General features: G+C 42.3%; 1 protein-coding gene across 1 annotated transcript in view; it reads left to right on the top strand.

The window, feature by feature from the left end:
* Positions 1-7,164, top strand: part of tom1l2a (target of myb1 like 2 membrane trafficking protein a) — an 87,163-nt gene extending 79,999 nt beyond the window's left edge. Inside the window, 3 exon segments of the mRNA XM_079521358.1 lie at positions 3,316-3,375; positions 6,360-6,396; positions 7,014-7,164. Of these exon segments, the coding sequence (XP_079377484.1) occupies positions 3,316-3,375; positions 6,360-6,396; positions 7,014-7,159 (243 nt within the window). The 3' untranslated portion in view covers positions 7,160-7,164.
* Positions 7,165-15,376: the final 8,212 nt, after the last annotated feature.

The following is a 15,376-nucleotide window of genomic DNA, read 5'->3' on the forward strand; positions in this document are numbered from 1 at the left end:
TGGCAACCACTGCACTTAGTGTGTGTGTGTCTCTGATGTCAATGTTCCTCAGAGTTGTGTGACTTGACCACACGTCACATTCACACAAAGTTCTTCTACCCAAAGAGACGTGGTGGATGTTTTAATGACTCCACGTCACCTACTGTATGCTTCTGTTGGTTCTCCCATTCATTCATCCTTTCCTACCGAATCTCTCCATTCCTCCTCTCCGTCACATGGACAAGTCAGAGCAACAAGCGTGAGCCAGTTGCGTGCGGGCTTCCATTCAGTCAACCGTAACTCTTGTAACAGTACCGTCACCCACTAATATCTAATGGAGGAGGAGTGATACTCGAGCTGCACGGCAAGTTTGAAACGTTAAAAAACGCGTGTTCAATGTTGATACTAGTGGTATAACTATTCAAACAGTAAAACATATTGCTGACGATTCTGCAACGCGTTTGGCGAGACCTCTGTGTGGCCCGTGAGTATCTTGTCATTTATCTTCCTGTACTCGATCACACTAACAGCCGATAGTGGAAAACTAGAGTTAAATAAATAATTTACTAGATGGGTTCATATCATAACAGGTTGTAGTGAATTAATCAACTAACGGATGCCCCATCACAAGTGATACTTGTTTTGATGTTAACTTTTGAACACGAGTACGGCAGCGCCGTCTCGGATGAACTTTGTGTGACTGCATATCGACGACACAGTGACCCCTTCCACCCCCCCCCCCCCCCCCCTCACACAGCCCTACGTTTTATTTTTTGTGTTGTTTTCTTGTTCTCCTGCCTGCGCGACTTTGAAACTCGGTGGGGGCGACCTTCCTTGCCTTACTTCCTGACCTGCCTTAATTCTAAAACTGTCGGCAGAGCCTGTTCCCTTCGCGGGCCCCGGGGGGGGGGGGGGGGGGAACTCCCAGCGGTGCTTGTTTATATCAAACTAGCTTCAATCAGGACACGAAGAGGCTTCTGTTCTCTCAATAGGACTTTGATGACGATGACGTTGTGGTCAGCATCGTCTGAACCTGTGGCCCCGTTTTGGGTTTGTTTTTGTTCCACAACGCAGGCAGACAAAAGCAGACTCTGCATGACCTCTTTGTCCTCCTGGCTCCTGGCCAACGGAAAGTTTACCCCTAAATGAACCGAGTGAACCTCGGTAACACTTTACTTAATAACACTTTGACGGCGGCTAATTGTTTAAATCCAGGGTTCCACCGCTGCGTAATACGCTAAACCCCGCTATTTGTTTAATGCGTTTAATTCGCCGCTTTAAAATAATTTAAAAAGAAACAGCGGATTTGTTCCCCGGACCTGCAGGTGACGAGTCCGTCGCGTTATGATGACGAAACCCGGAAATCAAGTCGTCCTCTGGGCTGCTAGGGCTTCTGGGAAATTGAGCCCAATGCATGTTTGTTTAGACTACAACATGCTGTGCAGGCTGAGTTTGTTTCGCATTGTCATGGCCGCTGGTTCGTCTGATCAACAGCAAACCATTTTTTTCGTGGTTGAAAGCTGCAAATACTTTGGTGTATGCTCTAAAGGCAATAAAACAATCTCGGCAGCGTAGAATATTGGATTAAATAGCGGGTGAACGCGGGTTATGCAGTAGAACAGTTAAGGGATTGTGACATTTTGTAATTTTTCTTATTTTTGAACTTGTAGATCGGCTATTTTTGCTACGACATTGTGGCCCCTCTGGAGTGAGTATGGAAATATAATGGCCCTCTCCATCGTCAAAGTTGCCCCACCCCTGGTTTAGATGGAAATAGAATGACGACGGTGAGGTGAACATCCTCATGCGCGCTGCTGGGGTGTGACCTCTAGTCTGCACTGTAGCCAGCGACTCCTCTCCTCCCATCAGCCCCGGGGGTCAGCAGCAGAACACCCCCCCCCCCCCCCTCGACCTATCTGTGTCCCAACACCTAGCACACACACACACACACACACACACATCCCCATCCATTTTGACATGCCCGCCTCATCATCACAGTCACTGCATGTCATGCAGCGATGCTCGTGTGTGTGTGTGTGTGTGTGTGTGTGTGTGTGTGTGTGTGTGTGTGTGTGTGTGTGTGTGTGTGTGTGTGTGTGTGTGTGTGTGTGTGTGTGTGTGTGTGTGTGTGTGTGTGTGTGTGTGTGTGTGAGCGTGCGTGCGTGCGTGCGTGCGTGCGTGCGTGCGTGCGTGCGCGCGCGCGCGCGCGCGTGCGTGTGCGAGCGAGTGCGTGCGCACCCTCCCGCCCCGGTCTTCAAGGGTCCCTGTGTTTTTCAACTTCTCCCTCGCCAATCAATCTCCTAATCATGTTCAAGCGATTTGCTAATTAGCTAACGACGTGGAATAATTAGCATTGGCGGCGAGTGACATTGGCCAGCAGCTGCTGAAGCCGTGTCGATGCCACAGGCTTTTAATGAGCACGACACACGGCCTGGGACCCGACGCGGCGCTCTGGACGCTCAGCTGAGCCCAGTGGATCGTTACCGGACGTGATGGAAAGCTTGTGTGAGCGGCGCAGCGCAGGGACTCCTGTGGGAAGGGAGGGTCGCCTGTCTGTCTGCTTGTGCGTGCGTGCGTGCGTGCGCGTGCGTGTGTTTGTAAGTGCGTGTATTTGTTTGTTGTGCGTGTGCGTGCGTGTGTACTAGGGCTGGGCGATATGGACTAAATCTAATATGGCAGTATTCTTTTCGCTGAGCATATAGTACGTACCTCAATATTGATATTGTGACAAAGACTATATACATTTTTGTTTTAAAATTGTCACAAAGTTTCCAAAAAGTGGCAGATTGAACAGACTTGACAAAGTGATTATAAAACCAGTAAAAGACGACCCTTATGTCTCCATATTACCAATTCCTTAATTCCAGACGATATCCAGTCTCATATCATTCCCAGCCCTGGAATGTGCGTGTGTGTGTGCTTGTTTGCGTGCGTGCGTGCGTGCGTGCGTGCGTGCGTGCGTGCGTGCGTGCGTGCGTGCGTGCGTGCATGCGCATTCGTGTGTGTGTGTGTGCGTGCGTGTCTGTGCGGGGGGTATAGCGAAGTTTTTCCTTTTTTTCTTCCCTTTTTGCCTTTGGCTTGTTGCGATTGCTTTCTCTGATTTTCTTCTTTTGATTTTCTCGTTTTGTAATCTTCCTCTTTCTGAGCTTCTGGTGATTATTGTTTTTATGTTGTTCTTTTGTTTGTTTTTTTTGGATGGCGGGCTTGGGTGGTTCTGTGTGTGCGTGTGTGTGCGTGTGTGCCTGTGTGTGTGTGTATGTGTGTGTGTGCCTGCGTGTGTGTGCGTGTGTGTGTGTGTGGCTTTGCGGCGGTCCCTGGGTGGTCCATGCTCCATAGATCCCAGTATTGCAGTCCTCTGTCATGGATGACATAGAGGAGTGGCTCTGTACCGACGTGGTGAGAACTCTTTACCTTGATTTACCCTGATTTATAACTTAACCCTAACCTCTCTCTCTCTCTCTACCTCCCTCTCTCTCTCTCTCTCTCTCTCTCTCTCTCTCTCTCTCTCTCTCTCTCTCTCTCTCTCTCTCTCTCTCTCTTAGAACTGTCTGATAACTGTAATTGCATAGTCAAATCGACTGATATCTAATCTATACCAATATTGCAGGACAAGTTACCAGCATGGCTTACAGACCATTATACAGTAAAGGTCCCCACACACAGAGCGCGTTTTTCTCTGATTTTTAGCTGCGTTTCTCCATTGTTTTTTCCGAAAAACGCGTCCAGTGTGCAACCACCTTAACTGTGATTCGGGGGTGTAGATGCAGATGCAAAATTAATAATTTCGAGGTCAGGCCTAAATGGGCAAAGGTAGACCCTTTTGAAAGCCTTCCCCACAAATCTGCAGCCTTCAAACATAAGATTATTATCAAATTAAATGTGGGCTGAAAATACAGAATTCACTAATATTGCCATTTTAACTAAATATGCGATGCATGATGATTCGATAGATCATGCATCCCTACTCTCTCTCTCTCTCTCTCTCTCTCTCTCTCTCTCTCTCTCTCTCTCTCTCTCTGAGTTTTGGTTTGGTTTGTGTTCCTTTAATACCACATCTTTTCATCCCTGTCCATCATCTCATTATAACCGCATAGATATTCTCCCTTATAGTTTCCCGTAAACATTAAACCATCTCATGTCTCATTAATCTAATCTCCTTCCATCAATCAACTTTTACCCATGATAACAGTTCAAGTGTGTGGTGGTGTGTGTGTGTGTGTCTGTGTGTGTGTTTTTACTAGTCGACTAGTTTACTAGTCGACTAGTAAATCCACTAGTCGACCTTGTTGGTACTAGTTGACTAGTTGATAAGAAAAAGAAAAAAAAGGGGTTTTTTTTTTTTCTCCCCGATTTTGTAGGCCTCAAGATCAGGTAGATTATAGTTATAGTCACCATGTACACAGTTTTTCAATGTACAAATATTTATATCCCAAAAAAAAAGAAAAGTTTATTTTTTAAATGTATTTTATTTTTTACATAATAGTTAAACAACTAGTCGACTAGTCGACTAGTAAACTAGGCAACTAGTCAACTAGTAAAAATGACTAGAAGTGAATGCCCTAGTGTGTGTGTGTGTGTGTGTGATGTCTAGATCACGTGTGTACTTACAACAGTCTTAGCTTAGCAGCAGCGCTAATACGAATGACACGGTCATTCCTCTATCCTGCATGCATGTGGCGGGTGGTACTGTACGCCTACTGTATATACAGTATAGCAGTGGTTCCTTCCCACATTGTTTTAGGTCAAGACCCAAAGAAGACATTTGCTCGGGACGTTTCCCCCCGAGACCCAAACTAGTGTAAATCATTTTTGGCGGGAACCCCACCCCTTTTGGTGTTAGCATTATGTTATGCTTTTAGCTATTGAAAAATAGCAGATCTACATAGCTCGTAGCGCGCCACCGAGTGGTGCGCTACGAGCTTGTAGATCTGCTATTTTTGAAAAATCGAAGAACGACTGACATAGAAACATAGCTTTTTCAGAAAACTGTCAGGATGTAGAAGACATTTTTTAGAATCTGATCTCAGGTCAAAATGGGTTAAGCAACTAGTCGACTATTCAACTAGTAAATCCACTAGTTGATAAGGAAAGAAAACGTTTTTTTTTTTTTTTTTGTAGGCCTCAGGATCAGGTAGATTATAGGTATATTCACCAATGTACACAGTTTTTAAATGTACAAATATTTATTTCCAAAATGTATTATTTACATAATAGGTATAGTTAATCAACTAGTCGACTAGTAAACTAGGCAACTAGTCAACTAGTGAAAATGACTAGTAGTGAATGCCCTAGTAAATATAGCAGATCTACGAGAACACAAGTCGCTTTGCACCGCCTTGTGAGCTTATAGATTGGCTATTTTCTAATATATTTTTTTTTTCATGAACATACTGAAAAGAATCATCAATTCATCAAGAGTTTAAGCTTTTTTTTTAATGTTTTGAATTAAAAACAAAATATAGGAAAAAAAACAAATGTTTGTCCGCGACCCACAAATCGGTCCCACTGCTTGGGAAGGGAGGGAGGGAGGCCCTCCTGTCCTGTCCTGTCCTGTTGTGTGTGAACCTGTTAAGCAACTAGTCGACTATTCAACTAGTAAATCCACTAGTCAACCTTGTTGGTACTGGTTGACTAGTTGATAAGGAAAGAAAACGTTTTATTTTTTTTCTTTTGTAGGCCTCAAGATCAGGTAGATTATTATTTACATAATAGACGACTGACATAGAAACATAGCTTTTTCAGAAAACTGTCAGGATTTAGTTAAGGAAATGTATAGTGTGACGTGTTTGACAGATGCATGGTCTGTCACTGAGGGACTTCACAATGTCTGCCGTACCGACGTGTTCACGTTTGTGTGGGTAATTAGCAACAGGTGTTTGAGTCGTTAAAGGTGTGTCAAAACACAATGCTGTCGGGCAGAAACCTCTTATCTCCATTATAGTCAAAATCTTTGTGTTAAATTAACGGCAGGGCGAAACGCAGCGCAAATTGACATGTTTTGAGCTCGCAGAGCTGCTACTTTTTACTATTTTTGGACATACGAGGTTTCCACCCGACATTTATTGCATGTCATTGGCTCTGGTGAAGCACAGTGGTGACTCATATAACCACGGTATGTATAATCTCTCTTAACGTGCAATTTCCTTCCGTTGGCAGTCCCTTGTTCATGAGATAGAAAACGATTTTGGATTGTATTTTAACGACATTGAAATCAACTCAATTCAAACGGCACACTATCACCTGTTATAGGTTAAGTTTCTCACTTCTGTCAATTGAAGGAATTGTCGATTGTGGTATAAGGTCAGCTGACTTTGATGCTAACCGAACCGTTTGAGAATGTGACTGACCGACTCGTTTTGTTCTCTTTTGTATCTCGATAGAAAGGTGACGGCGCTGAGGAAGGGGTGACCAGTGAAGGTAATGTATAGCTAATGTAATCCCGTGCCAGTGGGCCAGATATTTTTTTTTGCTGGACTGCCTTCAAACCAGTGTTTTTTTTGGCAGGAAATTTTGATTTTAGTTTTAGTCATAGTCTTTTGAATAGTTTTCATTTAGTTTGTGTCACATTTTAGTCACCTGAAATGTTGTAGTGTTAGTCCAGTTTTAGTCGACTAAATGTCATGATTTAGTCTACTAAAATGTGTTTTGACAGGCCTTGATGTCGTTGTAATGGCAGATTTTACACTTTGGTTGCATGCTGAAAATAGCAGATCTACAAGCTTACAACGCGTCACAGCGCAACACATTGTGAGCTTGTAGATATGCTATTTTCAGTATGCAACTTAGCATAGAACTGGATCTCTTGTCCACTAGTCCCTTCCTAACATTTCAGTCTAGTTTTTAATTGTTGACGAAATTGACAATATATTTAGTCATACTTTTAGTCATCATAGTTTAGTTTTCATTTAGTTTCCATTTAGTTTTAGTCAGTGGAAAAAGGTAGTCGACGAACATTTTTCGTCATAGTTTTAGTCGACGAAATCAACACTGCCTTCAAACGTTGACCAGACCATGTCGTATCTCTCTCTCCCCAGACTTCGACAAGTTCCTGGAGGATCGCGTGAAGGTGGTGGAAGGTTCGCTACCGTCTCCGCCCGGCGGGAACCCCGGCGCCGCCCCTCGCCGGAGCTCCTCCCACAAGAAGCCTGAGCGGACGGAGGACACACTCTTTGCCTTGTAGACACTCCCCCCCCCCGTACCGTAGACGTTCCCCTTCCGGCGGGGACCCGTCTCTCTCTCTCTCTCTCTCGCTCGGGTCCCTGGGGACTTATCACAGCCTCGTTATTCCATCGCCGCCCGGGGGGGGTACTAGCGAGCGACTGCTTTCACCTCCTCGCCATCCTGTGTCGCCCAGCCCAGCCAGATCGCCAGACGAGCTCCCACGCCGCCACATCGCTGCTTGTGCTGTCGATCCGCGCAGCGTTGCAGCTTTCTGTCCAACGCGTTTGATCCGCTCGCTGTGGAGAGAGAGAGCTACTGAATATCAGCGTAGTAGACTTAGACGCTCCACCGGAGGGAGCCAGAGGACCTAAAAAACCTGATGAATGTTGGCTAAAGCCGCAGTCCATAACCTTTTTTTTTGTTTTAGCGAATAAAACGATACTTTCAACCTGTGAGCCGGCGGGACCAAACTGGTGGTGTGTCGTGAGGATCCACTGCGAGTGGGCCTCCAAATGATTGGAAAAACACTTAAGATTTAAATGGTAATATAACATCAACATAAAAAATAAAATAAAAAATATTTCAAACCTTGTAGAATTACTTTTCACTGTGATACAGTATATATAGGATCCAAACCTCGACAAATTCGATCGATTGATCATCAGAAATATACATGCTCTGAACATGCCAGCGGCCCACCGATCTGATGACCTGGGCTGCCGTGTTAAGCACTCAGATGGGTGGGCTGCGAACGCCTTAAAAGATTTGGACGCCTACAGAGTGGCAAAACACTACTTTCTGGCCTTGACAGCCCCACACATCCAAAGAGAAAAGTCGGATTGCATTAAACAACGTTAAATGACGTTAAAACTAATTTTCCCACTCGATTTGCCACTCACTTTATATGCACGAGCATACCCTCTATCTATACCCTACTGGTTGACAAGAGGTATTGCATGAAGGAGGGGAGAAAGAAAGGCGTAATTTACCCTCTCTACCCAAACCGGCTTTCCGGCTTTCCCGTCGTAATTTAGGCGCTTGCGCGAGTTTGGCAGCCGGCGGACCCTGGGTTGGGATCCCCCGGGTAACGACTCGGACATAAATGTTATGGACTGGGGCTTTAAAAAAACATAGTGCTGAGGCACTCTTAATGCATTAGCCGAGGTGACACACGTTGAGGTATATTATACCGTGTTCATTTGACTACGTTTAGCTAATTATTGCTACTTTATGCATCTATTTCTTTTTTAATGGTTTGTACTGTACTAAGTACTAGCGCTGTGTCATGTATTATATATATAGTCTATCCATGCGGGGAACGTCATTATGTTTTTTTTCTACAAAACGTTTCCGGTTATTTTGAGATTTCTTTGTTTTATTTAACCTGATAATACTGAGATGTGTCCGGAAGTGGAAGGGCGGGGCGTTAATTACTTTGCGTGTTGTTGTCGTGTTGCCAGAAGGACTAATGCTAACATTGCTAATGTTATTGCTAATGCTAACATTAGCATTGCTAATGCTAACATGCTAACATTGACGTTGCCGTCCCCAAATATTACAATGGCTATTTAATTTGCTATAGCTTTGAAACTGAAATTGTACAATGCTTAAAGGAAAGGAAAACAAAGCAGGTGATAGCCACTTAATTGTTGGATCTCACTGTCGACCCTCGTGTTATTTAAGCAAAGTGAGTTTTGGGGTCTATAAAATTATTCCAAACGTACTCATAATAACTTAAGCCCTATGTATTTAACTGTATGCTGAATATAGGGAACATAACATAATAATAATTTCTCTCGTGTAAAATTCCGCCTATAGCGACACGTACGCGGCCCCAGAATACGGACGCCTAGGTTTTTAAAGTGGTTTAGACGATCGCAAGCCTTTTTCCCTCCACACTTCTCAGCCATTTCAAAGAATGTAAACTTGTGTCTGTAATGACCAATCGTCACTTAGCAATGTCACGTCTTGGAACATTATTGAATCAAGCTCGGAGTTGTTGAGAGATGTTATCGTCACGGCATCCCGACACTGAGCGGATGTCGTTTGTGCACCTTGAAGAGAAAAGAGAAGAAGCGAAAGACGATGTGTATATTAATTAATGGTCCTTTTTGTGTTTACAAGATGGTTACTATTTTTATAGGGAAACGGGGAATGCTCTTAAAGACTGACTTGACTTTGCACATTCAGTAGCTTTTCTAACTCGTCGATTCCAGCCCTCTTCTTCTTGTCCTCGATACAAAGCACACTTTTTAGAAGTGGACACACACACACACACACACACACACACACATGCACGTGCGCACAGACCTGCTAAACCAATAGAGATCACAGAATATACAAAATAAATAAAAGTAATATAAATTATATGAAAGAAATATGGCACCGCAATCTACACAGCCAGGTGTAGTGCTTGGGATATAGTTGACTGAACCAGAACACACTTGTACTACATCCATCCATCCATCCATCCATCCATCTTCAACCGCTTATCCGGAATCGGGTCGCAGGGGTAACAGTTCCAGCGGAGATTTCCAGACGTCCCTTTCTCGGGCAACATTAGTAACTTCCTCCTGGGGGATCCTGAGTTGTTCCGAGGACCAGTTTGGAAATATAATCCCCCCCATCTGGTCCTTGGCATAGACATATAGGCTAGATGGCTCAAGGCGGAGTCTCTGACGTAGTTCACCCGGTGGCCATCTTGCTTCGGGACTACAGTACAGTATGTTCAATGGCAGCTCAAACAAAAACAGACATAACTAGCTCAAATCTTGACCGATTTACAAACGGGTTGGTTTATTACAAACGTTGTCAACGTGGCTATGATTCAGGACGCTTATCTGCTTAATTTCGTTTTTCATATGAACGTCGTATAAAAGCACATAAGTATGCGGACGTCTCTGACATTTATAACAAACCAAATCGTTTGAAAATCGGTTGAAAATTAAGCAAGTTATGGTTATTTAAAAAGTACATGCCCCATAGACACAATGTTATGCTGTCCCGAGGTAAGATGGCCGCCACGTAGCAACGTCGCTCTCCATTGGCCAGAGCGCGGGTGAGCCATCTAGCTTTCTTATATATATCTATGGTCCTTGGTCCCAGTGGGACGTGCAGCGAGGACCCCCCTATAGCGGAGGCGTCCTTACTAGATGCCCGAACCTAAGCTGGCTCCTTTCCCAGCGAAAAAGCAGCGACTCTACTCCGAGTCTCTCTCGCGTGACTGAACTTCTCACCTTATCTCTAAGGGAGAGATGCCAGCCACCCGTCTGAGAAAGCTCATTTTGGCCAGTTGTAACCTTATTCTTTTGGTCATGACCCACATTGCATGACCATAGCATACATTAACTACTAAAACCCTATACAGTACATTGTTGACCGGAATCCCCCCATGGCTCTGTACTGTTTTCACTCGACACTATTATCTTGGCTGAAAACATCTGATCTGCAAGCTCACAATGCGTTGTGTTTTGCGTCCGGTTGTGAGCTTGTAGATCGGCTATATTTCGTCGACTGTAAAATTCTCCCCAGGATATGGACGCTCTAGGGTTCAAGTGTTAACAAACACCTTATTGTAAAAGATGTACTCATATTATATACAGATGCTATTTATACTATATACCTCAAAGAACATGTGAATATTCTGTATTGAGTTGTTTTGTTTTATTTTGAATCCCCCGGTCGTGTATACGTTACTTTTATACTTGGTTCTTGGGGCGAAACCAGTGGTGGAAAGTACCTAAGTACTTTTACTGTACTTAAGTACAATTTTGAGGTATTTGTACTTTACTTGAGTATTTAAAATGTTCCAGTACTTTTACTTCTACTCCACTACATCTCAGAGCCAAAATTTGTACTTTTACTCCACTACAATTATTTGACAACTTTAGTTACTAGTTTAAGCGATTCAAATTTTGATTAGACCACTTCCACCCTATACATTTCGGCAATTTGAAAATAGCCGATCTACAAGCTCTCAATGCATCGCGTTGCGACGCATTGAGAGCTTGTAGATCTGCTATTTTCAATAGATAGTAGTTCTAAATTGCAGTATTGGTACTTTTACTTAAGTAAAACAATTGAGAACTTTTTCCACCACTGGGCGAAACAGGCCCTGAGAAGCATGGCCTATTGATTGAAGTATGAAGGTCTGATTTTCTGACATTCCTGACCCCGTTCGATAGAAAACAGAACGGTCGACTCGTAACAGTATTTCTGTTCGACCGCGTCCTTGCCGAGGGGAGGTTTACTTTATACCCTCCTCTGCGGCCCGACTGAACGATTTGCACCAAAGCTCTAAGCGGCTGTAAGTGGAATTCAAAGGTGCTTATAAGGTCGCGCTCGGAAAGCTAAAAGCTGCTCTGTGGACATTCCAACGCCTTTTTGCCATCGTTGTTTTATTCATGGCTTTGCGTTGGCACGCAAAGGTGTTCCGTTCCGTTCCCCGCAGTGGTGGAAAGTAACTAAGTACTTTTACCTAAGTACTGTACTTAAGTACACTTTTGAGGAATGTGTACTTTACTTGAGCATTTCCAATTTCCAATACTTCTACTCCACTAACATCTCAGAGCCAAAATTTGTACTTTTACTTCACTACAATTATTTGAAAACTTTAGTTACTAGTTACTTTGTAAATTAAAAAAAAATCACTTCAACCCTACACATTTCGGCCATTTGAAAATAGCCGATCTACAAGCTCACAATGCGTCGACTTGTAGATCTGCTATTTTCAATAGATTTTGTACACATTTTGAACTTGTGAAATGGCACATTCTGCACAATGAGTACTTTTACTTTTAGTAAAAGTACTCATTGTACTAGTACTTTTGTACTTTTACTCAAGTACATTTTCAATTCCGTACTTTTACTTTAGTTCTGAATTGCAGTATTGGTACTTTTACTTACGTAAAACAATTGAGTACTTTTTCCACCACTGATTACCCGTTGACCGCCAGAGGGTTTTTTGTTGTTTTTGTTTTCAACTGGTCCCTTTTTAAAGGGCCATACCAGTCTGATTTGGACTCGTTAGCCATTAGCAGAGATTATCCATGTCATGTCTTATATGTTGTGTACACATACTGTAGTGTACACATACTGTAGTGTACACATACTGTAGTGTACGTGTGCACTGCAGTGTACATACTGTACTTTACTTTAGTAGATCTCAGCCTACATTTTTAAATGCCCCTCACTCACTGACATGACGGTGTGGAGAAACAATTATACAACTATAGGTAATTCACCCTTTTGACAGTTTATGCAGTTTATTTGTCTAGCTACCATTACTGTGGTATTACATAGAAGCCAATAACCCATTCTGGGCGGGAACCCCTTTTGGTGTTTTAACTAAGCATTATGTTATACTTTAGCTATTGAAAAATAGCAGATCTACAAGCTTGTAGCGCGCCACCGAGTGGCGCGCTACAAGCTTGTAGGTCTTGGAATTTTTATTTCGACGTCAGGCCTAAATTAATGCATTGATATCGACACATCTTTCAAGTGCTGAAATGTCAGCAAAATGTTTAGCTTAAATGGGGCTTAAATTGGCTTTTAACGATTCAGTAAGTTTTAGCTGACATTAACAAAACATTTGGGATATATACTGTAATATGAATATGGACAAAACCTAAACAAACATTTATATTTATTCTCAAGTTGTGGAGGTTTATGTAAAGTGTTTTGCGGGAACACTGGTATGGTCCTTTAGTTTATAAGGGACCTAAAGCGTAACCGTCTTGAAAAATGCCATCATGTGTTGGAGTTACTCATTATTACATTATTATCAGTTAACAGTATATGCTTTCCACCTGAGGGAATATTCTTCAATTTGTCACAATCAGTTTATATAACAGCTACAGAGTGACATTAAAACAAAACATTGATTTTGCCTTTAGCGTAATAATGATTCAATGTATTTTATAGGATAATCAAATCAATTATTAACCCGAGCTTTAACTTTTGCTTTAGTTTTTTGCACTGTTCTTATTGGAGTTAAAGTATAGCTCTCGTGGTGTAATGGGTAATTCAAATGAATAAATAAATATGACATCAAAATCTTTGCAATCAAACGTATAACTGCTTCCAACGCAACGCAATGGGCAATGTTTTAACGGCTTAATTGTGTGCGTGTGTGCGCGCGTGTAGAAGTTGCACGTTGTCAGCGAGTTGCGTTGTGAGTCTTTGGTGTGATGTGGACTGGCCTTGACGTTAACCTGCTTTCATGAAGCTTACAGCTGTGCATGGTTCCCAAAGTGGGGTCCTTGAGGGAGTTCCAGGGGGTCCCTCCCCAGCTAAATGGTAGTTAGGAACCCAAATGGTTCCTAACTATCCATTTTGGTTCCATTTCTACACTCTCAAGAGTTCAATTAACATTGATTTTATATATAAATTGGGGTCCCAGAGATAGAAATGCCGCTAAAATGGGCGTCCGTAGCTTAATGCATGTCAAACAGGGGGTCCTCTTTGTAATGAAAACGGTTGAAAGTGACTGCTAGAGCCGTACAAATGGGGGTCCGCAGGCTAATAAAGGTCAATTTGGGGGTTCCATGACATGAAAAAGTTTGAGAAGCACTCACTGGCTAAGTCCAGACTGACTGCAACGTGTATTCCTCTATCAACTGTACTTGACAATTAACCCATTTTGGGGGCGGGAACCGGAACCCCTTTTGGTGTTTTAAACATGACGTTATCATTTAGCTATTGACAAATAGCAGATCTACAAGCTTGTAGATCTGCTATTTTTGAAAAATCGTGAAAATGTGCCTGAAATCTTTGAATATATGTTATTTCAGAGCGAGTTTTTTACTCAAATCTTTGCTATACTGAGAGGGCCCCCTGGAACAACATATTTTCAGATGGGAGTCGGCGGCCAATGTCATATATATATTTGGAGACCTTGACATGAATATGTTTGAGAACAACTGACATAGAAACATGGGTTTTTTTAATAAAACTGTCAGGATTTAGGAGATTTTTTTTTTATTTCGACGTCAGGCCTAAATGGATTAACACTCACTGAATGATAAAGGTTTTAACCAGTGGTGGAAGAAGTAGTAGTACTGAGATGTTGTACTGAAGCAAAAGTATAGCAGTACCAAAAGCAAAAAGTACACATTGTTGACAGAATGTCCCATTTTCACAAGATTTTGTCAAAAACGTTTCTAAGAATTCTGTCGAGATCTTTAGAAAATAGACGCTTTGCAAGCTCACATTGCGTTGATTGGCTTTATATTTTAAAAAGAATATTTCGAATGTACGGCTTAATTGCTTAATGTACAGTACAGTCTTGTCATTTTAAATCTACGAAGAAACAAGCACCTACACATTTTTACTCGAGTGCATTACTCGAGTAATTGTACTTGGTTATTTCCCATCACTGCTAAAACGTACGGTATAATTGTAACTATTATGGATCAGTTTTGTATGTGTTATAGTGTGGGAGTCATTGTGTCTGGTTGTGTGTTCTTATCTATCTATGCTGACATAATACGTACAGTTCCGATCAGATGTCTATTGTTTTGTCTGTTAACTGCCCAATAAAACACTAGCAACGTGTGACCTCTATCCCCCGAGCACTGTCTGTGGTTCTTTCACAACTAAATGTGACCAGATTTGACTGAGAGACTGCCATCGCGCAAATTACAGCTTTTCACCAGAGGAGAAAAACCTTTTTTTTTTCTTCCCCAAAATGAGTTAATAGCACAGGCAGACTCTTCACATACTGTAACTAGAGCATGTCTGAAATAAGTGTCAGAGCTGAAATCGACATGTAAATATGAAATAAATGCTTAAACATGTAGCTATAGGTGTAATGTTAGAGACCACAGAAGTGAACCTTTCAAGCCTGTTTTCTCAACTCGCTGTTTTCTGCAAGACATTACTCTATAAGTCATGTCTCCAAAACTGGTGGGTCAAACTGAACAACCAATATGTCAATTTGAAGCTATGAAAAAACAAAAATTCAAAAAAATCCAATGGCAGTCCCTCAATCAAATTTAGTCACAAATGTGACCGGGTCTGGCAAATAGGCCCTCATCTCGACCAGAGTAATTTTTCAGTTTTGTACAGATTATTAAAGTACAGAATGTAAGCTTTCATATGATGTATCATTCAATGAAATTGGAAAATATTTGAAGGAGATATGACCATTTTAAAATGATTGTGCCGTTTTACCCAAAGCTGAGATCTAGTTTATTTTAGATTTTCTGCCTTTTCACAACATTTCAACACCTAGAGC

This window comes from Electrona antarctica, assembly GCF_951216825.1.
Source record: "Electrona antarctica genome assembly, chromosome: 14".
In the NCBI taxonomy this organism is placed as follows: Eukaryota; Metazoa; Chordata; class Actinopteri; order Myctophiformes; family Myctophidae; genus Electrona; species Electrona antarctica.